Here is a 27638-nt window from a genome sequence, read left to right on the forward strand (position 1 = left end):
TTGGAGTGGAGAAGGCTTCTGCATACACCAAGGGACAACATGGCTCAGGCCTGAACGGTAAGAGGGTAGGTAAGACAGGGCCATGGGTCAGATGCAAAAACCGTGTGTTGCACCAAATGTATGTACAGGCTGATAAATTGCGGCAGACTATGGTGGGCTGCACATGTAGCACGACTGCCAGAAGAGTCCAGCTAACATTATGCTCAGCTGAAGAACTTCTTTTGCAAAAACACTTCAGTTCCACATTTCACCTCATAATGGGCGCCAACACAAACTTTTCAACGGAAAGAGTTAACAATGAATGTTTTCTGTAAAATTGTAGAATAGGCATTTTTCAGTAATTATTCTGAAGAAGCTCGTGTACTATTTCTCTCCGTGTAAAAATTTGTGTTGGCGCCCTCTATGCGGTGGAGTGTGGAACATACAGTTATAAGTATTTTCCGTGAAACTAAAGTTATTGCTATTCGCCTGATGGGATTTCGCTGGAGCAGTGACGCCAGAAACAGTTTTAATTAAAAAAATAACAAAAAATAGCGATACTATTGGAAACTGATAAAACCAATCAATCTTAACTGTTTTCGACACCTTTTCCGTGTATTTGAACAATTCAAAAAATTCCAGGAGAGTTGTATCGGAAGGTAAAAATTGGGTAGCTTCTAGCACTGTGAAAAATGCATTTATTAATGATCAAATAAATTTTTTCGTGCTGTGCTATATTTTTCCTTAGCGGAGAAAAATGAGGTAATAATTATTTTTTCTCTACTAAGAAGAAAAATGTTTAAAACAATATTTGCGCATGAAGGGCACAAAACTACTAACTAAATTACTTATGGAATTTTGCGTCTCGACTACGTCTAGTCAGAATCCGACACTAACATAGTGACGGGACTAAAATAGCGCCAGATTGACACTAGCTCCAAAAATGAAAACAATGACATTGAATACGGACAGAAAGACGCGAAATCTTGCAACTGCGTAGGACTGATTAAAAAGCTGACAACTACGAACAGTTATGATAACCTACAACAAATCACTAGACAATGCATCCATGAAAAAAAAAATCCATTTAAAAAAACCACTCATTATTCTATTGTTATCCTATGAAAGACTTTCTTTTTCTATCGCCTTCCACTGTTTATTCCCCCGTCACAAGACTGAGCATTAGTACCGTGATAACCAAACCAGCTCTATTCGCTGGAACCAATTTTCTCCGAATTGATACAAAGTTACAAGATAATAAACCATTTCATCATTCATGGCATTTGAAAAAGGGGCAAAAAGAGCAAAGAAAACAAAAATAGATCATCTTTCGCTTCGCAAACTTTTACAGATGCGAGGAGGACCCATCGTTTTTTTCTTGCTGACATTTCCATAACAAAGCATCCGCGGAACAATCGATCGAGCAATGTCATGCAACGGAAAACGGACCGACAACTATGTTTATCAAAAACTTGTGGTATATCTACACCATCCCCAGTTAAGTCACGAAGAGCACGGCGTCGCCGCCTGGTTTTGTTGATGCTCCGCATATTGGGTTCCCTTTGGAAAAGGATATGCTGTTTAAAAGATTGAGTTGAAATGTAGTAAGGATAGGGATATTTGGTTTAATAAAAGCTAGTAAGATGTCAGGAACCTGGTCTTATACCGGAGAATATACCGGTTTTTATGGTGTCCGCTAAAGGTACCGCAAGGAAGTCATCTGTCACCTCTATTTTTCGGGTACTATCTTACCACTACTATGTATTGCAGTATAAGAGAGTAATCATAAGAAAGCAAATTTTGATTTTGATGTTATACCACAATTGACTCTGTAAATCGTAAATTCCAGTAATATATTTTTTGACACAAGAACCTCAATCCATATGGTGACAGTCTTTTCAAAGAACAATTTGGCCCATGTAGTAAAAAAACAGCACTGATAAATCATGCAAGCACCACTTGGCAATTTGTACAAAGTTTGAACACATCAATAACACCCACGTGATTCATCCGTTCACGATACACTTTTTATGAGGCAATAATAACGGCGACAACACATGGGACGGAACTAGTGTCACTCTGCGCGGAGCAAAATATGACCACGGAAAAAAAAGAAATATGTGTATCAGGTTATTATATTGAACCCGTCTTTTATTGAGAATCAGCGATTACTCACCGCATGTGTCAAAGAGGCAATAGTTCACAAATTGATATAAACAGAATAGACAACGAAATGCACGAGAATGAAACGACGTGTGAATTCAATCCATTGATGGAAACTGTCTTTACTCACGTACAGCTATCACGATTTCCATCGTGTTATTCCTCCCCCCCCCCTTTAAACGGTGCTCGTAATGCATTTGATCGCCTGTTATCAATCACTCTGTGTTTCGCGTATCACCACCTATAAATCTTGCAAAGAGGAGGGGATAACGCGCAAAACTTTCTCTTGTCACGTGAGATTGAAACGGGGGGAGGCTAGAGCTAGAGGCGATATAATCCACCGCGTGTGGAGGAGAACATGGGGGAGCGGTTGCAGCAAGCAACCGTTTGCCACGAATTGACGGCTGTCAGTTGAAGCCCGAAAGTTTGTCCCTTCGGGGAGACGACGATGTCGTCGATTCGCGGAATCGGATAGTCGGCAATGGTGTACGGAAGTGACACGCTTTATTGGCAGGTGATATTTTTGTTACTTTCTCTGTGATAATGTAGCTGCTGGCGGTTAGATAAACAGGGTTGGGAAAATAGCATGATTTGTGAGTTTTGCTAGATTATATCTTGTGTGGTAAGTAGAATAAATCACACCTACACAAGAGCCGTCAAGTGAATGGACGAGGATGGAGCCAGTACCGGATTTATCAACAGCCACAATGGGCTGAATCCAGGGTTCCACAGTTATTATTAAATACGACTTTAATCATTACGGAATTAAATTATAATGACAAACTAGTTTGTTGATGTTGGTTATCTTCTGTTGGCCTCTGTCCGCACTGAGTGCCTGTCACTGACGCCAGAGAGGGGAGATTTTCATAAAAACTTTCGGAAGCAACACGGAAATCCGAAATTTCCCAGCCTATTTCAAACAGAGCCATCAATCTAAGAGATCTAATCGAATATTGGAAAGTTAAATATGGCCCACGCGTATTTTTGTGCATCATTCATCGCTTGCTAGTCGAATGCGAAGCATATCGATGCGCGGTCAGACGGTGTGTAAATAAGTCAATCTAAATTTCCTCATTCCATATATTGTTGCGATATTTTTGTTAGTTGGTCATATTCTGTATTATAACGGATCGATTTTTCGAAGAATGTGATTTTCTTTCTTAATCAATTAGTTCGTAAAAAAACGATTCGGATAATTTTTTTATTTTGGATTTAGTTTCGTTTATGGAACTAATAAGTAACAGGTTGATGACCAACGCCTTTGAGCATATATTTAAAAAACTTTTTTCGTGGTATCCAACGGGGAAAACAGAGTTATACGAAAGCAATCACGTGAAAAAAAAATCTCCCCAGAGGCAGGATTCGAACCTGCAACCCTTGGGACTCCGACCCAATGCACAAACGTTTATGCTACCCCTGAACTATGATGACGTTCCAAGAAGAGCACATGATTATCGTATTGGCGACAGTGATCGTACCACTGCCTCTAGAGAGAAATCACATACAACCACACCGCTGGCAACCAACACATTTGATCTATTTGATATCCCCGCTAGATATGTCTAAAGATCTACAACCGTTGCTAGCGCAAAGAATCGGTAAAAAGGAAAATGAAGTAAATCCGGATTTGTCATTTTGGAATCTAAGACGGTGATGGTTGAGCAACGTTTTCGATAACTTGATTGCTTTTGCTGAATCGGACGACGCCATTTTTATTTCCTTTAAATTTTTCCAAATAGACGTTTTAACCATTCGCCTCTTTTTCAGGTTAGAAAAATCTCTAACCCTATGCTCGGGGTTGGGAATCGAACCCAAGTGAGCTGCGTACAAGGCAATCGATTTAGCGACTACGCTATGCTCTCCTCCATCTTAGATTTTTAAAATGAATACTGACATCGCCAATTCCAGTTCGAAAATACCCGTAGTGAAAAGGAAGTCGCCATCTTGGATTTTGAAATGATATCCATCATCTACTCAACCCCATTCCAGATATACTCATCTTACAGTATTAGAGTTATGGAGAAATTTACTGAACTGGAAGCCATCTAGGATTTTAGAATAGCTTCAAACATCAACTTCCGTCATCTACCGTCATCTCGAAAAGTACTCCAACTTTTATTAGTAGTATTCAGCTAGGAATATTTAAATTGTGTACAACTGTGCACTGTACCGCACGCACTCAAAAAGTGTTCGTAAATTGATGTTACAGTGTCGTACCATTATATTGACTTTAAATAACTCCCCATTCAAGGTTTCGATATAGCAGATACCGGAAAGGAAAAATTGAAGTTCAGTTACAAATTGCCCAAACTTTCGAAAAAATGTGGGTCTGGCAGGCGATTTACGCTTTCGGCTCAGGCAGAATTTTAGTAAGAAGATGTTTCAACAAAAGAATGGCTGGCCTCCAAAAGGGGTACACCAACTTTTTTTTTCCGAAATTTACTTTTTTGCATTTTTTAATAGTTCTAGGTAATCCGCGTTTAGTTCTCTAGTAGTCTCTGGAAAAAAAATTAATTTTTGGCATCGAAAAATCGGATTTTCGGAAAACATTAGCTTTAAATTTCAATATGGTAAAAAAGAATATAATATGCTCTGAAAAAATAAAAGAATGGTTCTTGGGACATTCATGGTACCGACTTCGACAGTTTCGCGAAAAATTCGTTGAAAATTTTTTTGTGTGCAGGTATAAACGCGTTTATTCAGTTTTTTTCTTTTTTTTCGAGAGTTGTCCTACTGGAGCTGTAGAGCTAGGTTCTCGTAAGGGCTCCCCGTCAGAATCACATACTACAATTTGCAGACGAGACAGGCAATGTCGCCCAATAAAACACTGCAATAGGCCAATTGTAGCGGGCCGTGATTCTGAATGTGATATTCATTGTACGGTTCAGGCATGTGCGGACGTAGGGACTCGGAATCGCGTGTATCATCGCGAAGGGCTCGAACATTTGTACGTTCATGTGCTCGATCGCGTGTGCGTTTGTATGTCGCGTGTGCTAACGTGTAACTTCGCGTGCATAAATTCTATTTCATAACCGTGTGCCTTTCGCATATTCGCGTGTGTTCTAGAATGATCGCGCGCGGACCGTGAATCTGATACTTAATTTTTTGTGTACGGTTCAGATTCCAGAAGGAAGTGGGTTCTTCCATATCATTAGAGTTCCCAATCATGTCGCCGTAGAACGCGTGGTCTAGTGGATATGAGCTTTATTTTTTTTTATTGGTCCAACTGAATGTATGGACCTAAATTGCTAGAATGAAGGTTAAAGATTTCCGGACGTGACCGATTCATGATCGCGCATATGCGGGTTGGCGTTTGAGATCGCGTTTGTAACATCGTAAGTACTACGACGTTCACACAATTGCCGCAGTGTTATCAAGTTTACGCGATCGCGGGCATAGGTGTGCGTAGATGATCGCGAAGGGCTTAAGCGTTCGTATGTTGACGTGTTTGTCGCGTGTGCTCGCGTGTATGTGACTTCGCGTGTATAAATTTGATTTTGAAACCCTACGGCGATTCATATATTCGCGGACCGTCATTCTGATCTTTAGTTTTCGGTGTACGGATCACATTCTGACAGGGAGAGAGTTACCCCATATCACTAGTTTCCGGTCAGGTCGCCATGGAACGTTTTGTTTAGTGGATATGGGAGTTATTTTTCAATTTTATTATTTTTTTTATTAATTAACAAGGACCTAGATTGTTTGTACCGAGGATAGATACTTCCGGACGATCCCGATTCATGATGACGCGAGCGCGGGGGTTTGTAGGTTGACACTTGAGATCGTGTTGGTAAGTTTATGAGTGCTGAGATTTTCACCTTATCACCGGGGTGTAATCATGTTTGCGAGTTCGTAGGTTGCTTGGAAAATCGCGAGGGGCTCTAACGTTTGTGCGCTGACGTGATTTTGTAACGTGTGTTCTTGAATGGTCGCGCGAACCGTGAGTCTGATATTAAATTTTCAGTGCGCGGTTAGAATTCTGGCAGAGAGTGGGATCGTTTATATCGATAGGGTTCCCGGTCATGTCGCCATGAGACGTGTTGTCTAATAGGTATGGGCGTATTTTCTTAATTGGTCCAGCTGCAGGCATAGACCTAGGCTTCTAGGATCAAGGATAGACTTTCGGACGTGACCGATTCGTAATCGCGTGCACGATAGCATTTTTGTAGGTTCCCGCTGAGACCGCGTTTGAGAATGTGTGAGTGTTAAGACGTTCACTATCACAATCTTTGTTGACCGAGCTGAAGGCGGGTGTAGAATGGCAGTATAGGACTCGAAAAGAAGAAATAAAAGACAATATATGAGAGACGTAATAGATTAGATAGGTACAAGATACAGCTGAAGTTATGATCATCACATGAGACATACATTAGTACTTCAAACACTACTAATACTTGAATAGCCAATCACCACACATAGCACATCCTTTCTCAATTATCTATTTGTTACTGGTTGATTGTTAGTTAGTTAGTTATCGAGGCGTATTGTAATCAACATCTTGAAGCGGGCTTCTTATATAAATCAAATCCTCAGTAGTCATAATGTTTGGTGGATTACTAACATGAGAACTAATTAACCTCTAGTAGTAGAACTTGGTGCAAATAAAAACTATTTAGATAACTCTATTGAATATATTGTGGCTTGATGATGTTTACAATACCGTCAATCCCATCAACCTGCGAGAGGGATAAACGCGTTTATTCAAAGTTATTTACAAAACAGTTCGATTTGTCTGATATTCACCGAGAATAATTGTAAAAAATATCTCACACAAAATTTTAAAAACATCGACCTGTTTTAAAAATTTTACAGGCTTATCAACATCGGGTGGGATGATTTTACTTATGCACTCAGTCAGCCTAAGCGGAACTCGGTACAAACAGTTGTCAAAGAATTTTTTTAATTGGTTGAAACATATATTCTTAAAATGTAAATATTTTGAAGGATGTCTCTGGCTTCGTATCTCTGAAGTTTTTATTTTGCCCCGGGCTTTGGCTCATGTATAAAAAAATATTCCTCTGAAGACTCAGCTAATGGTAAAGTCGATGTCGAACAAAATATGCCATCAAAAACACCGGCTTCCCGTGTAAAATCTTACACTCTGTCGAACCACATGTGATCTTCTTTGGGATCAAAGCTAGTTATCCTAATAAATTTCGTAAAAACTGACGCAGAAATATTGAGCTATGATAGATGTCTTAAAAGTTCGCTCAGCTAAGCTCAGATTTGTGATATTCTGACTAAAGTAAGCAAATGACATTGCTGGCGACTAATCTTTTATGAAGGACTACTGTGTCTACATGCCCGACCACAAGGTTGAGATCTACGGTGTGGTCATTGATTCGAATTTATAATGCAAACATCTACCGAAATGGTTTATTGTAGCAATAAGGCTCGGTGCGATTATCACGAGGATGACTACTGCGTTAAGAAATGTTTATTGTGTGGGCCGATGAATCTGAATCGTTCCCTTAACCCTCAAAGAGGCAAGGAGTCTCAGAGGCCCGGCTAGGTAAAGTTCTCTGGGTTCAATGAACTTTCAGTTGGAACTCTAAATGATCGGGCTTTTGATTCTCTGACTGATAAAACGACAAAAAAGAAGTTCATTGGGTCTTATGGGCGACGCTTCTTGAAGTCACAATTTTAGCTTGCCTTTTTAAGGGTTAAAATACGCCCTTAGCACACTTGTGCAGAAATACTAAAAAGAGCTTCTCCATTCACCACGACAAATCATTGGGCACCCTTGAATCCGGAAAAAGTGTGACGAGACTTACGACCATCATGCGGTAACATCTTTTGTTGCTACTAAAAACTGTAGGCCGATGAGATTCATTGTAAAGGGATAAATTTTTCTTTTGAGACTTTGCCGAATATAACAGCTCGCGGAAGTTCTGACAGAAAATCGAAGTCCTAGAAGTTTGCCATCAAACATGGAGCTTTCAGCTCTTCCAGAAACACCGATAATCTCATGTGACAATTCAAGCTAAGATTCAACTTTAGTCGATGGACATGTTGGGGCTAGGTTGGGCACCAGCAATGTTGTGGTATTGCAAATGCCTCCCAGTACCGGATTTAGCTAACTTCTCGATCTTTGCTACAGCCTTAAGGATGTGGCCCACTTTACTGCCGATGAAATTTTGAAGGCATAAATTTCCAAATAACATGTGGAATGTGCCAATCGAGCCAATACATGCTAATATTTATTATTTTATCTGCTTCACATTTGTGAAAAATACCATTTGTTAATAAAAATGGCATCTTTTGTTGCGTTTTAGTGTTGTACCTCCACGGGAATGGGGAAATTTGTTAGTAAGTATGCTAAGAGCGTTATCATATAATAACAGCTCTGGGCAGCCGGCTACCGAGAATTTCGGATGCTTATTTTTGCATTTTTTGAAATAATCAATTTGAACTCCAGATTACGAGGAGTCACGCTTATATTTTAATAAACCGAATGTCGTAGTTTTTTATCTCGTGATATCTGTTGAGTCTTATTTATCCCGTTCATCGTTCGAATCCACTGAGAACGCTTACTATGATTGGAACGAAAATTAAGAAATATTGTACCCCCTCAAAAGCAACCTTGAAAAAGATTTTAGGCAAAATTGATGTTACGAGCAGCTTTTTCACATCCTTCTCTTTTCATTGAATTCATTAAATTCAATAAATTTATTAAAATAATTAAATTCAGTAAATTCATTAAATTCAATAAATTCCTTAAATTCATCAAATTCTTAATGAATTAAGAATTTAATGAACTAAACTCATTAAATTCATTAACTTCATTAAATTCAATAAATTAATTAAATTAAATTAATTAATTAAATAAATTAAATTCATTAAATTCATTAAATTCATTAAATTCATTAGATTCATTAAATTCACTAAATTCACTAAATTCACTAAATTCACTAAATTCACTAAATTCACTAAATTCACTAAATTCACTAAATTCACTAAATTCATTAAATTCATTAAATTCATTAAATTCATTAAATGCATTAAATTCATTAAATTCATTAAATTCATTAAATTCATTAAATTCATTAAATTCATTAAATTCATTAAATTCATTAAATTCATTAAATTCATTAAATTCATTAAATTCATTAAATTCATTAAATTCATTAAATTCATTAAATTCATTAAATTCATTAAATTCATTAAATTCATTAAATTCATTAAATTCATTAAATTCATTAAATTCATTAAATTCATTAAATTCATTAAATTCATTAAATTCATTAAATTCATTAAATTCATTAAATTCATTAAATTCATTAAATTCATTAAATTCATTAAATTCATTAAATTCATTAAATTCATTAAATTCATTAAATTCATTAAATTCATTAAATTCATTAAATTCATTAAATTCATTAAATTCATTAAATTCATTAAATTCATTAAATTCATTAAATTCATTGAATTCGTTGAATTCATTAAATTCATTAAATTCATTAAATCAATTAAATTCATTAAATTCGTTAAATTCATTAGATTCATTAAATTCATTAAATGCATTAAATTCATTAAATTCTTAATGAATTAAGAATTTAATTAATTAAATTAATTAAATTCACTAAGTTCATTAAATTGATTAAATACATAAAATTAAAAAAATAATAAAATTTGTAAAATTTATAAAATTGGTTTTCCAGTACTGAACCAATCAGACCCTCCGAAAGTCTCTTCAATGGTTCACTGTACGACAAAGAGCCACTTTTTTCAGAGCAACATTATTTCAGTGTACTGGAGCGAATGCCGGAAGGTTAACTTTAGGGCTTCATTTTATGGCAACCATACAAAACGGTATAAAATCGCAGATTGGTATTAGTAGGTTACGAACATTTCGAGGACACCTCCGTTCAGTTTTTCTCAGCGTCTCTGAATGAATCTGAAAACGACCCTGAATTGAACGTCATGCTAGCAAAATTTACAGACAAAAAATTCTGCACATCATAAAAGGGGACGTTCAGAACGCTCATTCAAATAACCTCTCTCCCTGATACAAGCAAATTATGTACGGAAGCTGCCAGTTGGTTATTAACACTGACACGGTCCTTTTATCAATGCGCTTATTTGACACGACTCGTGGCAATAGCATCACATACATCCCTTGGTCCCCGCGACTCAAATATGAGAACTCTGACAAAATGGAAAAAAATAGAAAACCTTTCACAGGTTTGCTCAACGCCCGGCTTATACAAACAATCAAAACCCCCCCTGGAGGGTGGCAATCTCCGGTCTCCGCTTTCCTGTCTGATGCTGCAATGGGTCGCCTCGAAGTGGATGTTATAAAAAAATGACAACATATAAAGGAATGTATGCTGCAGGACTACTAACAGAGCTATACATACATACACAAACACACATATAAAGCAGCGTTGGCATGTCTATCCGAGGGGCAAACTATAAAAAATAATAACTACAAAAATGCTACTAACGAATGGCAACTTTAAAAGCAGTAGTGTAGAAAGGAGTACTTCAGTGTCCTGCAGAAACAACAAGAACGGGGGGTGGGTGTGTCCTGGTAAGGATCTCAGCAAAAGAGAACAGGAAATAGCATTCGTCATGCTTTTATCTCGAGCATAAAATCAAATTACGTTCTCTTGCACAAACAAGTATGAAATTCAATCTGAAAGATGGACGGGGTAAATCGAGGCTGCAGTAAAATGAGGAAGAAAAAATAAAATATAAAAAAACTTAAACAGAAACTTGGTACAAAGCGGACAGCTGTTGTGACATATCTGCACAGATACGTATTGTAAGCGAACGAAAAAGAGGAAACAGTTCAATTGCATATGCCGTTCGAAAGGGAATAACACAATTGTAACAGAATGTAATTTTGGAACAAACAATTGTTTTAAATTGGGGCTCATTAGTTAATGGAATATAAAATAACATAGTGACCACGAGTTATGTGTTTTCATAAGTGGAACGTTAAGCTATTTTATGATCGGAATAATACCGTTCAAACAAACAACCAGGCGCTGTCATGGCGGGGCTATGAAACTTATGTTCGCTTTATGTCGTTTCTGTATTAGAACAGAGCCATGCCATTAACTTGTAATAGCCCCACTCAAATAAAATTAGCGGTGCCGCAAAATTTTAAATGATTGCAAACAGAACAGAAGTTTATTTTTCGGCGGTTAGATATTTTTGTCCCAAAAGCCAAATGTTTCGAGAGAGTTTAGAATTGAGGTTAGATTCGAAAAATTAGAAATTGGATTTGTATGTTACCTGTTCCACTCGTCAGTAACTGACACCAACTTACTGTCAGTTAGACTATATATTCACACTAACATCAAATTGGCGCCAGTTAAACACTGAATCCAAAAAGCTTAACCAACATATGTCAATGCCTAAAGCTTGTACCGGATGATTTCTCGGTTAGCCAAGAACAGAAGCTTTGGGTCGCTGTCGAGTAGAGGGTTACGAATTAATTTCATTTGGGAAAATATATGTTGCATACCTACAGAACATTTCTCAAGTTTTCAAAATCATTCGGTTGTTTTTACACCACCGTTTGGTTCTTAATTCTGTTGGAGTTCTTTTGAGTTATCTGCATACGACACCCGTTGGCCTTTCTGCTGATAGTTCACATCGTTGAAATAGAAGATGAACATGAGTGGTTCGAGATGGCTTCCTTGCGAGAATACCAGACATAGCAGAGAATAGCTGCGAGAGCGGCCAACTAGATAGGATTGGAACTATCGGAGAAGTAAAACTGGTTGGTCTTTGGAAGTATCGTCCTTACAGTGAAAGGACACTGACTCCATCACGATTAGTTTGGGAACGGCACAGAGGGCAGAAATTGCTCGGTAATTGATGATGTTCTTCTTACTACCATTTTGTGAACTGGAAAGATGAAGGCTAATTTCCATGACTGAGGTAAAATCACGGTTGTCAGTGACATTTTAAACAGTTGACAGAGTGGTTCTAGAAGACCGGACGTGCACTTCATCATGTCAAAAAACAATGCTTTTTACCGCTGTTCATTGATAAATCTACAAAACGACTTCAATGTGCGATGTATTTTTCGTTGGTAGTTTAAAAATTGATTAAGTTTGATATAATGAGCTCGCAGCTAAATTTTCCTTCTGAAGGTCTGACATGAGTAAGACGCGTCTTTCTAACAAACAAACCATCAGGCGGATTCAAGCTGGTATTGCGAAATTCTTCATTATGTGGCCGGATGTTATTTGTTGTAATGAGATTCTGTGTTTCTCGCGGAACGCGCGTAAACGCCTCTGTTTACGGATCCGCTCTACTTTATTTTTACCCTTCTTTAACAGCAAAAATATGAGTTATCTGATAAACAAATTCAGTTTACTGTCAGTCTACCCACATTCACTGATAATGCCTTGAACTGATGGTTTCCTTCATAAATACATGACTTCTCAGATAAACTTTCGTTATGTTATTTTTTTCGCAGTTTTTAACTGGCGCAGCTCTGCATTCTGCCAGGGAAATTGTTCACTTTGCCGATTATTTACATTCGGGACATGACGTTCGATCAGGTTATATGGCAGAAGGTTTTTCTGAGGCGAAATTCACACCATCCTTGTAAAATGTTCAAAATGCTGCTGTAATCGGCCTGTTTGTAATAGCAACACACGGTAGACGCGTGGTTTCGAAAACTTATGGTTCAGCCGTCTTTGAGTGTGATATGCAAGGGTGAAAATACTTTACTAGCAGTACGATGGCGCTGCAAATATGAGGCGATTGTTCTCTAGCATTAATGATGCATAGATTCAAGATCCGAATCTGCAAAAGTGTGGCCTGACTATAACTACCAGGATGAAAAACCGCACTATGCTATATTTCTCCTCAATGGAGAACAATTTAGGTTAAAACTATTTTTTCTCCATTAAGGAGAAAATTGTTTAAATCGCATGAAGACCGCAAAATCTATAACTAAATTAGTTGTGGAATTTGCGTTTGCATCAGAAATATTTGTGATGAGACGAAATCAAAACGCAAATTCCATAACTAATTTGTGAAAAACCGATTCTTCGGGATAAGGATAAAGAAATCCTTTATGAACGGATCGCTACTTTATTGCAATCCTTTTTAAGGCACCACCATCAGGCAGCGCTTTAACAAGAATGAAACTGATTCATTCAAATGCCTGGATCTGGAGATTCGCTGTTGCTTCGGATTGCGCATATATGACTCTGTTTATGGATCCGCTACTTTTTGGCCCTTGATACAGCGATAACGTGGACGTCATTTGAGAACATAATTTTATATTTGCTTCAAAAACATCTGCAGCCACGAGAGTGCTTTCTCAGGACGATAATATGATGCCAGATCGTTACTCTATTGCAGATGATTAAATTTTTCGAGAATCACTCTTTCGTCAGTGGGTTGTGCCATCGTAACAAAAGATTTCACACATTCAGAAAGACGAATTTTATCGGGCGGAAAATGAATCACACAACAGGCTCGATTCCCAAATTTTATCGTAGTCCCGCATCTGTTAAATGTTGTTCACAGCATCAGTTGTGATATGTTGAACTTTTAACCCAGTACGCACAACGAATAGAACACCACCACCGCACAATGTCTCCAAATAGGTTCAAACGTGATCGAACTTGTTTCGACCACGCATAAACGGTTTTTTAGCTGTGGTGTCTTCAGAAAAGTTTGTAAATAAAATATTTTCCATTTTATAGAAGTATTAGTTTGATGAATAATCCCCCTAAAGGTGAAAACAAAATTTTTGTTTGGTCATTTATGAAAATAAAAAAAAAATTGTTTTTGTATAAGATGTTAAGAATATAATAAGCAACAGCTTCGCTAAAGAGACCATGTATCTAGATGGTGATTTTTATAGATATTTGTGAAGTTTTCTACGATACACCCCTATAACCACTGCTTTCAAAATAACTTTTCTTGGTGATTTTTTAGAATCTCAATTTTTTCCAAACTTTTTATCATGTGCTCAATCTATACTAATTTAAAAATTTTAAGATCCGAATTTAAGAATGAACGGGGAAAAATGATACATTTTGTTCCTTGCTCATTAATTCGCTCAGTGTACACTGAGCCACAGATGCAATCTAGTCTGTCAACATTGATAGCTCCTTGAGCTTACGTCCTAGCAAAATTTTTGAAATCCAGGATAACGGTTACAACAAAACACTGAAAACCAGCATCAAGACGGGTGTGATTTGAAAGGGGCTAGTCAGTAGATGACGGAAATTGGTGAATGAGGCCATTTTCAAATCCAAGATAGCGGCTTCAAGTTACCACAAAACGATGAAAACCACCATCAATATGAGACTCATTTGAAAGGGACTGGTCAGACGATAATGGAAATTTATGATTGAGGCCATTTTGGAATCCAAGATGGCGGCTTCTGGTTACCACACAACAGTGAACACCGTCAATATGGGTGTCATATGAAAAAGCTGGCCAGTAGATGACGGAAATTAAAATCTAAGATGACGGCTTCCAGTTACCACAAAGAAGTGAAAACCACAATCAATATTGGTGTCATTTGAAAGGGATTGGTAAGTAGGAAACGTAAATTTGATTATTGAGGCCATTTTGAAACACAAGATGACAGTTTTCGGTTACCACAAAACAAAATCACCATCAAATTGGGTGTCATGTGCTAAGATGGAAATTTATGACTGCGGCCATTATAAAATCCAAGATGGTGGCTTCCGGTTACCGCAAAACAGTGAAAAACTCCATCAATATGGGTGTCATTTGAAACGGGCAAGTCAGTAGATGAGGAAAATTGATGATTGAAATCATCAAATTGATTTCGAAATCCAAAACGGTGGATTCCAATTACCACCAAACAGTGAAAACCACCAGCAATATGAAATGAGCAGATCAGCAGATGATGAAACTTCATGATTGAGGACATTTTGAAATTGATAACAGTGGCTTTTGGTTACCACAAAGCACCAACATCAATAAGGGTGTAATTTGAAACGAGCTAGAAAGGAAATTGATGATTGAGGCTATTTTGAAATTTAAGATGATGACGGCTTCCCGATACCAAAAAACAGTGAAAACCACCATCAATATAAGTGTCATTTAAAAATAACTGATCAGCAAATGACGGAAACTTATGATTGAGGCCATTTTGAAATTCAAAGTGACGACTTCCGGTAACCGCAAAACAGTGAAAAACTCCATCAATATGGGTGGCATTTGAAACAGGCATATGACAGAAATGATGATTGAGGCCATTTTGAAAGCCAAGATGGCGGATTCCAGTTACCACAAAACAGTGTAAACAATTAGCAAATATCGGTATTATTTGAAAAGAGCTGATCAGCAGATGATGCAACTTCATGATTGAGGCCATTTTGAAATTTAAGACAGTGAAAACCACCATCAATAAGGGTGTAATTTGAAAGAGACTAGAGAGTAGATTGCGGAAATTGATGATTGAGGCCATTTTTAAATCCAATATGACGGTTAACAGATACAAAAAACAATGAAAACCACCATCAATATCCGTGTGTCATTTAAAAGAAACTGATCAGCAAATCATGAAAACTTATGATTGAGGCCATTTTGAAATTCAAGATGGCCGCTTCCGCTTACCAGAAAACAGTGAAAAACTCCATCAATATGGGTGTCATTTGAAAGGGGCTGTTCAGTATATGACGGAAATTGATGATTAAGGCCATTTTGAAATCCAAGATGGCGGCCACAAAGAAGTGAAAACCACCATCAATATTGATGTCATTTGAAAGGGATTGATCAGTAGGAAACGTAAATTGATGATTGGGGCCATTTTGAAATCCAAGATGACGGCTTCCAGTTACCACAAAGAAGTGAAAATCACCATCAATATGGGTGTCACTTGAAAGGAGCTGATCAGAAGATTATAGAAATTCCGGCTACCGCAAAACAATGAAAAAATACGTCAATATGAGTATCATTTGAAACAGGCAGGTCTGTAGATGACGGAAATTGATGATTGAGGCCATTTCGAAATCCAAGATGGCTGATTCCAGTTACCACAAAACTGTGAAAACCACCAGCAATATAGGTGTCTTCTGAAAAGAGCTGATCAGCAGATGATGGAACTTCACGATTGAGGCCATTTTGGAATTGAAGACGGTGGCTTCCGGTTACCACAAAACAGTGAAAACCACCATCAATAAGGGTGTAATTTGAAAGGAGCTATTGAGAAGATGACAGAAATTGATGATTGATGCCATTTTTAAATCTAATATGGCTTACAGATACCAAAAAAAACAATGAAAATTTACCATCAGTATGGGTTTCATTTGAAAGGGGCTGGTCTTTAGATTACGGAAATTTATGGCTGAGGTCATTATAAAATCAAAGATGGCGGCTTCCGGTTACCATAAAACAGTGAAAACCTTTTTCAATATGGGTGCCTTTTGAAAGGTGGTGATCAGGAGATGACGGAAATCGAGGATTAAAGCAATTCTGAGATCCAAGAAGACGAATTCCGGTTGCAACAAAGCAGAGAAAACAATTATCACTATGGGTATCATTTGAATCGAGGTGGTCAGCAGATGCTAAAAATTTAGAAAACCAAGAGCGAACTCAACACACTCAATTTTTTTTGTCGAACAGTGCAATGAATTTTATATAATTTAAAAAAGCCCAAACAGAGGCTACTATTACCTAGTACCATTTGACGTGATACCGATAACTAATTGCAACAATGTTTCACCGGATCTATTATCGTCATGATGTGCCAATGACGTGAATTAAACTATACCATCTATATCTACCAAAGATTGATGAGACGAAATCGAAACGCAAATCCTTGACTCACTGAACGCATAGGTAGTTTCGATTTCGCACTGATGCCATCAGTAATCAGAATGGCTGTACTTGCGGGACATCATCCACAACTAGTAGGGTTTCGTTTTGGATTTGGAGTCTCGGAGGGCCAAGTCGGTCTGCCAGATACTAACGAAACGCAGCCAAAACGTAAAACCTTGACTTTAGTTTTCAACTGTTTGAGTCCAATTGAATAGTTAGAAAACCGACGTTTCGGCTTCTTCATGTGTCATCGTCAAGGTAACTGTATTTTTCTCGAGGAAGGGAGTGATGTTAAAAGTTCAAATGAAAATTAGAATCATTTCGGTATGATTTCATCCGCAATAAGAAATTCTGTGCTTGCGGGACATCATCCAACACCAATAGTAGTTTTTTTACCAGACGGTAGCCAAGTCGGTCTGCCAGATACTAATGAAACGAAGACGAATCGCAAAACCTTCACTTTAATCTTTTACTATTTCAGCCCCATTTATTTGTGCATCCGACGTTTCGGATTATCCGTGTTTCATTTTCAAGGTGACTATATTCTTCTCAAGGAATGGATTGAAAGTCCAAATAAAATGTATAATCTTCTTAAACCACCCATTCTCATCACGTATTTTTTATGATTATCTTCATCAAAGCAAAGTAAATTGAAAAATTTGGATTAAACTTTCTGTTCGAATGCATGAAAAACGGCTAAGCGTATGTGTAATCGATTAGGCGGGCAGAGCGGAAGGATGCATGCATGCTTATTGCACCGTCGAAAATCCCATTCCAAACATAACACACTGGATACAGATATGAATGCGAGAAACAAATATCCCACAAATAAAAGCAAACCGAACAGCAAGCGCACAGTTCCATTTTTATCGGCAATATTAATTTACAAGCGGCGTGCAGGTGGTGGTGGTAGTGCAAAGTTGTTATCCGAAAAAAGAAACAATGTCGCGCTGTCAGCTTGTTGTAGGGGAGAAGGGCGGGCGGACATGCATTGCTGTTTTGTTTTTACGTTTGTCACTTTTTTCTGTTTTTCCGTGTCCAAGTGAACAAAAAAGTGTCAAAACTGCGTTTTTAACTGTAACTTTGTATGTACGTTTGTGTGTGCGTCTGTGTGTTTTTTGACGTTTTCAACAAATTCGACAAATGAAATGTAAGCGCAGCGCCGATCTTTCATCCCTCTGATATTTGTAATGTTGTTGGTAGTGTACAGAAAAAAGGTAGCATTCGGTACAATATTGGTAGCTTTTGTAGTATTTTTTTTTCTCGCTCAAGTAACAAATTATTGTTTGCTCACCCAGATGAGGAGCCGCTACGGCGCCAGGTTTTGCCAGGAAAACTGTATTTTTGCGTGGTTGTTCGATTTTGTTGTTGATGTTGTAGGATTTTTCAAGTTGTTGCAGTAGGCAGTAGTGATGGGATTCATTTGGTGGTTTTGATGCAATTTCGGGGGCAGTTACGAATTACACACGGTAGACAATAAATACGGTTTTTGATGGTGGTTGGTGGGTGTGATTTTTTTTGGTTGACAGAATTATATATAATTCAAAAAGGGAAAAGAAAAAAGAGAAAAAAGAAAGAAGAAAATCATTTCTAAATTTAAGAACAATTTGTTTGAACGTTTGTTTGATGATTGCTTGTTAATTGAGCAATGAAGCAAAAGGACAATATTTAGAGGTTAGAAAAAATTTCCAAAGAAAGGCATTCCATTTTAAACTAATCAACAGAAATACTAATCCAATAATTTTTTTTTTGTATGATTGATAAAGCCAAAAAAACAAGCCAAATGTCGCAACAGAAGAGAGAGAAACAGTCGGAAAAAACTATAGTCTAATGAAAGCCATTTAGGTGAGATTGTGGTGAAAAGCAATAAAAAATAGAAAGACACTTACCGCTCGAAACAGCTGGAACTTTTTTGCTTTGAACGCGTGCGGTTGCATTATTGACCTACGTGGCAGTGTTGTTCGAGGATGCACAGATTGGTGAATTTTGTGGTGATATTTTTTGTTGGTCAGTTGGTTGGTTGGTTGGTGGTCGTTTGAAGAGAAACAAAAGTTAATTAAATGCAATCAAATATGAAACATATAGTAGAACAGGGCACATGAATGAAATCTGGGGGGATAATGGGGAAATAGAACGGAACATATAGGAGGAGAACCGAAAAAGTTTATCTCTTTCGTTAAACTAAATCATGCAGTTTATGCTTCTAGCGAGAAATTGCAGTCTAAAATGGCGACCACCGAATCAAACGACGGCTGACGGTTTAAGACCACAGCAACGGCCTCTGGCTTGATTTAGAGTCGACAGATTTCTTAGAACTAACTTAATTAGCTAGCACCCCCAGTTCGTTGTGTAGCGGCACCCAAGGACGCTTTGGGTTGGTTTTTATCGACACCATCGTTAATCCCGAGCCTGTTGAAATGGAGGTAAACATAAACGGTGGGATTAAGTTTATTGGTCCCGCGTCCCGTTCATCATCTGCTGCTGGAAGGTTGCTGCAAATAATATAAAAGTTCTACCCATTAACCATGCCATCATCAGCCTTCAGCCACTAACTGCTATGGGAATAAAGTTACGGTTATTAATGATGATCAGTAATGAAAAAGAACACGAGTCTCAACCCTTCCACCTGCACCGAGGCGGTTTCGAGAGTGTGATAACTGGAAAATAAACGATCATTAATTTTCTTTAATTTGATTGAGCACTTCGGCCTACGGCTGCTGCCAGCTGGAAACAGTTCGAAAATTTTCAGTTGATGCATAATATACGAAAAATTATCAAGCAGAAATGACCTCACAAACAAATATCCGAATGAGACGTTTTTGTTTTTGTGTGCATGAAATTTTAAATTGCTATAATAACTTTAAATTATTTTCGGGCCATTTTGGACCATGATCTCAACAGGCATTTTAGGGAAAATCCCTAATTAATCGATGTGATTTGTTGGTTGTTCAGGAATTGTCACAGTTCAAAATGGTACCTAGCTCAATTACATAACGTTTCAGCTCAGTTACATAACATTAAAGAGCGGAAAATGCACTGGATGGACTTAAAATACATTTTAATGAGTAGCTGTCGGTAATTTTAGCGGAAGAAGTATACTGGAACGGAAACAATACATGAAACTTCAAAAGATAGGTTAAAAATATCGGATTAGGCAAGAAATTTGTAGTTGTAGAATAAATAATAAAGGTTTCATCGTCGTAGAATACTCATGACAACCAAGATTGGTAGGGTACGTTTAAAGAATTCATCAATAGCAATGGTTGAAAGGCTAAGCTGATTTTCGTTCCAGTTACCGTAGATAACATTTACTGATCTTCTACTGGGTATTTTGCGAACTTTGGTAAATTCGTGTACTAACGGTTAATTTATTTCCTTGTGCTTGCAATGAATTTATGAATGTCATTTTGGATGATATTTAGTAGTAACGTGTCGTACAAGTAAAAGAGATTTACCAGGTACCTCGCAAAATTGAAAAGCTAACTATGGAAATTGCTAACCGAGTTGAACACTTTTTGATGTTTTGGATTAAATAACTTGCCGCTTTTGAAACCTGCTATGAGGAACCGTACGTGATCATTAGAGTGCCAATATTTATGGTCATCCTGAATTTTCAAAACGGATACACCTAAAAACCTTTTGTCCCGAATTTTCAAAAATGGTATTTATATTTATGCCAAATGTTTTAATTTGTTGTGCCTTTCCAAATCTCGAAAAAAAAAAATTCTTTGCTACAGTAGATACAAAATACGAAATCGGCACTTGGTCAAACGATATTCGGCAAAACGACATTCGGTTAAACGGTATTCGGCCAAACGGCATACGACCATACGGCATTCGACCAAACGGCTTTCGGCATTCGGCCAAATGACTCTTTAAGTCGAATGACATTCGGGCATACGACATTCGGCCAAACGACATTCGGCCAAACATCATTCGGCCAAACGGCATTCGACCAAACGACATTCTACCAAACTGCTTTCGGTCAATCGGCAATTAGCCAAATGACCCTTTAGGTCGAATGACATTTGGCCAAACGGCATTCTGCCAAACGATATTTGACCAAATGGCATTAGGCTAAACGGCATTTGCACAGACGGCATTCGACCAAATGACATTCACCCAAACTACATTTGACCAAACGGCATTCCGACAAACGGCATTTGACCAAACGGTATTCGGCCAAACGGCATTTGGATGAACGACATTCGGTTAAACGGCATTTGACCAAACGGAATTCGGCCAACCGGCATTCGGCTAAATGACCTTTTAGGCCAAATTACTTTCGCCCGGACAGCATTCCGCCAAACCGCATTCGACAAATGGCTTTCGTACGAACGGCACTAGGCCAAATGACCGAACGGCATTCGACCAAACGGCATTCGACTCAACGCCATTCGACCAAACGACATTCGGTCAAACGGCATTCCACCAAATGGCATTGGGCTAAATTACCCATTCGACCAAATGACATTCGGCCACACGGCAGCCGAACAAACGACATTCGGCCAATTGACCAAGAACCCCCTAAATCATGTCCGATTCAGCACAAGTTTAGCATGTAGGGACTTTTAACGAGGTGCTAAACAGTCGATTGGCTACTTTCCCACATACACGTTTTTGGCACCCTAGAGTTCATCTGGCTCCCGGAAATCCCGAAATTCGAGGCCTTGATCAATTACTGGGGTACGATTTATGAATTTCAACAGAATCCTAAGAATATGAGTATCGAAATTCTTGTAAAAATCTTACATGTCTGTTTCTTCTAAGAATTCATAAGCATTCAACCATCGCACAATATTTGCTATACATTTACACTAATATTGTATAAAAAGCCCTACTACACCATTGATAATACAATCTCACTCTACATTAGCATCATAAATGCATAAAGCCACAATCGCAAAGTAACATTCGTAACATCGCCTGCTCTATACACGTTTCTAGAACTCATATAACAGATACATGCTTCAAAGATCTTTAAAGCTTGCTTGCTTTAAATATCCATTCAGTGCTATTACAGAGCAAATATAAAACCGATATAATGCTAATGGAATGCTTTGGTTTTATTCATTACGAATCTCCGAACGATATTTGGCATATTTCTTTGCATTCGAACATATCCAATATGGACAAGGCAGGAATAGGAATGCCGTGAATGACGAGACACCTCTTTTCGTCTTACTAATGGTAATTTTCGTAAAACATTATTCACGCCGTGAGAGAACCAAGGTCCGGTTGAATTAAAATGTTCATCACCTACCATTGGAAGACAGTCAATTGCAATTATGAACGGCATTTTGATGTTCCTCTTTTGCGTCCATCATACCGCAAAAGGAAAAGAAAGCATTGCAATAACATTGCGGCAAATGACAGCCAATTTAAGTTTTCCAATAGTATCAGTAGTGCCGATAACGTGCTTTCAAATTTTACAGTTATAAATTGGTGTTATATAATAACATTAGTAATGCATAAAAACGAGCTGTCAATCTCCGCACTGTAATAGCACAATTTATCGTCTTTTCTGGCATTACATCAGCATTATATTAACATTGAATCAGTATACAGGGCTTATCGGCTCTTAAAGCCAGGGCCATATGCAGACATAAAACAGATACAAGATTACGTTTTAATAATTTTTGGTTACTTGGGCTTATCGGTAAGGAACCTTCCGATGATTTGATCACTCACGATTTCATAAGAGTCTGTTCCGGAATAACTGTTCCCTTCGGATTTCTGAGGCATTTCCAAGAATTTTGACACCCACATAACTAGAATTCTATTAAAATTTACGAATAGTAACCCAACATGCATGGAACATGCACTCGAAAATCCAAATTCGCGTGAACCAGAGCGGCTGATTTAAAAGCACCGAAAAGTGTTCTAATCGGTTAGCAAATGCCATAGTTAAGAAAATTACATTTTTACGGGTACCTGTGCACCCTGTTGAGGGACAAAAACTTTAAAAATCCCTCGTCAGGTCCCTCTACTATACCGCCAATTGCATTCATACACAGTGTTTTTTGCCAAAATCGTGCAATCTATTAATTACGCCTAAATCATTAAATTTAGGTCAATGATGTCTTCGGAGGAATCTATGGACATTACAAGCCCTTTCATATGGTATTGTGATATACATGATTAATCTCCTTAAAAGAGAGATATATTTATCAACTTTCTTGCAAGCACTTATATTAGGATTATGTCTTCAGCAAAGTTGTAGAGCAAGCTTTCACAAACAACTTTTCTGAAGACACGAAGTCTTCACTTTTTAATAACTTCAACATTATTGCAAGTTGTTTGTGGGTGATCCCTTAAAACCAATTCAATTGTATAACTTTTTTAAATATCAACGAGACAAGTTGGGTATGTTTCGTGGAAATGTTTAAATTATCAAATTGGATATTTTTCTATATTACATCATTGGCTGATTTCGTGTATTTTCGAAGTAGTTCGTAAATTGGGGGGGGGGGGGAGGGTGTAAAGGTTTCAGCGTGAAAAAAGTTTTTTTGTCAATTTTTTTAGAAAGTTGGGTGAAGCGAATTGATCGAAACTTTTGTACATTAAACTACATCATTTCAATAACATTCTGTAGTTTTTTCATGCAAAAATATCTACTAGCGACTCGGGAACGAAGCTTTTTGTAGAACGTCTCTGGAAAAACACGATTTGCGGTGTTAACTGCCATTCAAAAACTGCTTGACCGATTCATTTCAAACTTTGCATATACATTCTATGTTAAAAATACCTAACCCCTACGTTAAGGTTTTGAGATAATTTTTCAATTAAGAGTTTTTTTGCTATTTGCTGGCGGAATTGCTATTTTTCAAGAGAAATTCCGCCGTTTTATGAGTAGAAAGCCCCCTTAATTGAAATATTATCCCGAAAACTCAACGTAGGGGTTAGGTATTGTAATGTGTATGCAAAGTTTGAAATAAATCGGTCAAGTAGTTTTTGAATGGCAGTTAACACTGCAAATCGTGTTTTTCCAGACACGTTCCACAAAAAACTTCGCCACCGAGTCGCTTGTAGATATTTTGCATGATAAAATTACAGAATGTTATTGAAATGATGTAGTATAATGTACAAAAGTTTTGATCATTTCGCTTCACCCATTTTTCTAAAACAAATTGGCAAAAAAAGAGATTTTTGAACTTCAGTAAAGATGTTCGCGAAAAATAGGTTATTTCACATTTCTGAAAATTTCATCTTGTTTTTCATACTTTGAAGAAAATGTGTAACAAATAGCTCACTTCAAGAGGGATTAATCACTATAACTCTATCACCAAAATGAATGTCTTAAATCATCATGAAACATTTCAGAAGACATCGTTGCTATACGCTTTAAATGCGTTTTTATTTAATTTATATTTAGTCGCTTTATATGAATGACTGCTTCACAGGGAAGTCACTTTGAACCGCTGTTTTTATCTTTTGCTCGAATGATCACGTTGAAGAAAAAAATCCAAGTAATCCGTTCCTAAAATGGATAGTGTCAAGTGCCAAGGCTTTCAAAAAACCTCCTTCATTTGTAATTGTAATTTTGTTTATTGAAGGCTTTAACCAGATGGTCATTCGCCCGAACATCCTTCGTTTGGATTGTGTGTGTTAGTAGAAATTCATACTGGAAAACATTTAGGAAATTTCAACACCTTTGTCGAATTTTGTCACGGTGGTCTCTCAAAACTCAAAGCTTTCTCAAACAAAAATATTAGTTTTTGAGTCTGGAACCAATAAGGAAATCAAAACCGGAAAGAACGAACAAAAAATGACAGTTACACAACATGATTTTCTGGATGACATATAATATTTTCTTTGAACCATGATTGTTTTATCATTTGCTCATTTAAAGAATTCGAAGCTAAGGAAACAAAATAGCATTTTTTCCTAATGTATGTACCGTAAACCGGGGTGACTTTGATCATCGAGGTGACTTTGATCGCTCGAAAAAAAATTCGTAGATCGCTTATTAAACCAGAATAGTCTACCAAATAATTTTAATTTGAAATGATTTTTACTCTAAACTTATAAAATACTAATTTGTTATACTTTTTGAGTATATTGTTCGATTGTTGGGTACAAAAACTACGAAAACCCGAAATTGGACTTTACCTTATTTTTACGAAGCTTCGTAAAGTGTCTAGTTTGTGTAAAACAAATAAATCTCAGATTTGAGCACGGGTAATAAATAACAAGCGAGTTTTTATTTTCCTTTAGATTGGGATGTGCCAAAGTTAGTTTTAAGAGTTTGTTTATTTTAAATACATTTTTTTGTGAAGCTAGTTGGCAATTATTTCAAATTATTTAAGCTAAAACTCGCAACATTTTTTTTATTGTTCAATATTACAACGTGTTAAAATGAATGAAACTTTTTGTACATGGATAAAGCACTGAAATAAAGCAATTTTAGCAGTTTTAAAAGTTTCCAGAATCTTTTATTCTAGTTAGGAACAAATTATACGAATTTTGGTTACTCGAATTTTACAGTACATTGAAATACTTTGTATAATGCCAATTAACATCTATTTAGCAATGAGTATCTTTCCAGAATTAGTTTAAAAAACATTTGAATGAAAAACATTGACATCAATAACTTAATGTGGGTGAACATGCAGGTTATCAAAGTCACCCCGGAATACGAAAACGAACTTCAACTTCGAATCATTTTTGGAAAAATAGCTGTAAGAGGACAATTTTAGATAAAACATTCCAATCTTGTTCTCCATACATCAGTACATGGTTTAAAAATATTAAACTTGAAAAAATGTGTTGTGTCTAAAAATACGTAATGATTACTCCGAAAAGTGATCAATGTCACCCCTGTTTACGGTATGTAGAATGAAGACACCACCTGTTCAAAGAATTACCAGCAGATGCGGATAGATTTGCAGTAGACTGGATTTATTTATCAGATAGCTTTCATATTATTGCTGTCAACGGAGAACCAACATAGAGTTGGGTGGACCCGTAAACAGAGGCCTTTGCGCGCATTGCTTGTTTTTCTAATACACATAATGTCAAGTTTCTCAAAATTGATAATAAACAAAACTGATTTATTAATAAAATATTAGCTCCTCTTATACTAACTAAACTAGATTAAAAGTTTGTACCAATTTACTCTAGCTGGAATGATTTTTATAGTATTTCCCAGAAAGGTTTATGTAAGAATATTTGTATTAAGTTCAATTCTTTTGGGCCCCATAACTCAAACGCTAACTAACACAAATTTCCAAGATTTTTTTCACAAAAAACAACTCATTTTGGTCCAATTTTTAGAGTGAACATTGGAATCATTAAAATTTACTCCCTTTCTTTTTTGTTGCTATACGGTGAGTTGAAAAATTTTAAGGCACTCAACTTCCAGGCCAAGAACTTTACACAATATACGGTTGACCGACAATGTTGTAAATCAAAAGAAAAGGTCGGGCTTTTCCACAAATAACTTGTTTGGCACGCCATTTGTAACAACGGACCGAACGGTCCAAGTTTTCGTTATCTCCGGATGCAAAAACCAAGACACAGTCTTTTTCTGATTCAGTAGAAGGCCATTGACTATCCAACCAGTGCAATTCGATCAATAATCAGAGCAGTTTACGCTAAGAAAGGGAAAATCGATGCGACTTTTCAAAATCAATGTTTTTACAGAAAAAGGTTTTTTTTTCATTCGATCTTTCATGTTCATAGAGAATATCGAAGTAATTTAAAAAATCGTGCTGGAAAAATAGATTTTTTTAAATTTTTTATTCGCTAGTTTACAGGCAAAAGTTTGAATAATGATAATGATAATGATGATAGTGATAAATAGATTTAAAATATTGAGATAAATAGAATCGGTTAACCATCCAATTGTGGGGACAATTTACAAGACATATATAATAAAGTATAATTCACTTAAAACTGGAAACCAAATTGCTCTGAAAATCCAGCGAAATCGGCTTTAAGCACTAGCGGATGTTAATTCAGTGAGCCATTTACGCGACATTCGAAGGGTTAACAGGGTACCCACTTTGTGCCACTGATTTTTATTCTTTACTCAAATGACCAAGGTGAAAAATTTTATTGAGCTATCCCATCAATGTAAGTTTAAAATGGGAAGGTACCTTTTTCAAAAATTGACGCACAATTTACAACGCATCACTATGCAATAATTCATTGGTAATCTGAGCAAATTCTCACGGGCACCGACACCATAGAGTCCCCTAAGGGGAAGTAAGGCTATTTTGGTAAAAACGGCACACACCTCAAATTTTTTTGGCGATACAGAGAGTATTAGTATATTCATTCAATTTTCACATAATAATGCCTTAGTTGAACAATATTTTCTCAAACTTCCATTGCAGAATATTGAAAAATGGGCGAGTGAAACCGAATCCCACCGGCAGAAGCTTGTTTTCATTCTCGTTCTCATTCCTGTTTAACCATTTGTTGGAATTGTTACCCGGTCATACTTCTATCCATATTCTGGCAAAATCCAGAGCTAAACGAAAGATATGTGTTCTTGAACTGTGACTCCGTTGCATTAGAAACCAATAACAGACCAACAACTGGCAAATAACGGAATTCCTAGGTTACCCTTTTATCTGATTGTAGACTGTTTATAAAATTTGGAAATGTAGAAAAGACAAGTGTTTCGATAAGAGAACTTGAAGAAAATTGAAATTACTTGTTGCCAAAAATAAACTGGCCTAGGAAAACTCAAATTATCGAAACCTTGAAAA

The 27638-nt window shown here is 37.0% G+C and overlaps 1 protein-coding gene across 14 annotated transcripts in view; it reads right to left on the reverse strand.

Moving 5' to 3' along the window:
• LOC131693510 (RNA binding protein fox-1 homolog 2) overlaps positions 1-27638 on the reverse strand; it is an 803264-nt gene that overhangs the window by 126694 nt on the left and 648932 nt on the right. For 10 of the 14 annotated variants that reach the window (XM_058981382.1, XM_058981380.1, XM_058981390.1 and 7 more), the window contains 2 exons: positions 18810-18864; positions 18215-18256 (listed from right to left, as the gene is read on the reverse strand). In XM_058981382.1, the coding sequence (XP_058837365.1) occupies positions 18215-18256; positions 18810-18864 (97 nt within the window). The remainder of the gene's footprint in view (positions 1-18214; positions 18257-18809; positions 18865-27638) is intronic. The other 4 variants (XM_058981389.1, XM_058981384.1, XM_058981388.1 and 1 more) reach the window with 1 other exon arrangement.

The sequence above is a fragment of the Topomyia yanbarensis genome, chromosome 3 (genome assembly GCF_030247195.1).
Source record: "Topomyia yanbarensis strain Yona2022 chromosome 3, ASM3024719v1, whole genome shotgun sequence".
NCBI classification, from domain to species: domain Eukaryota; kingdom Metazoa; phylum Arthropoda; class Insecta; order Diptera; family Culicidae; genus Topomyia; species Topomyia yanbarensis.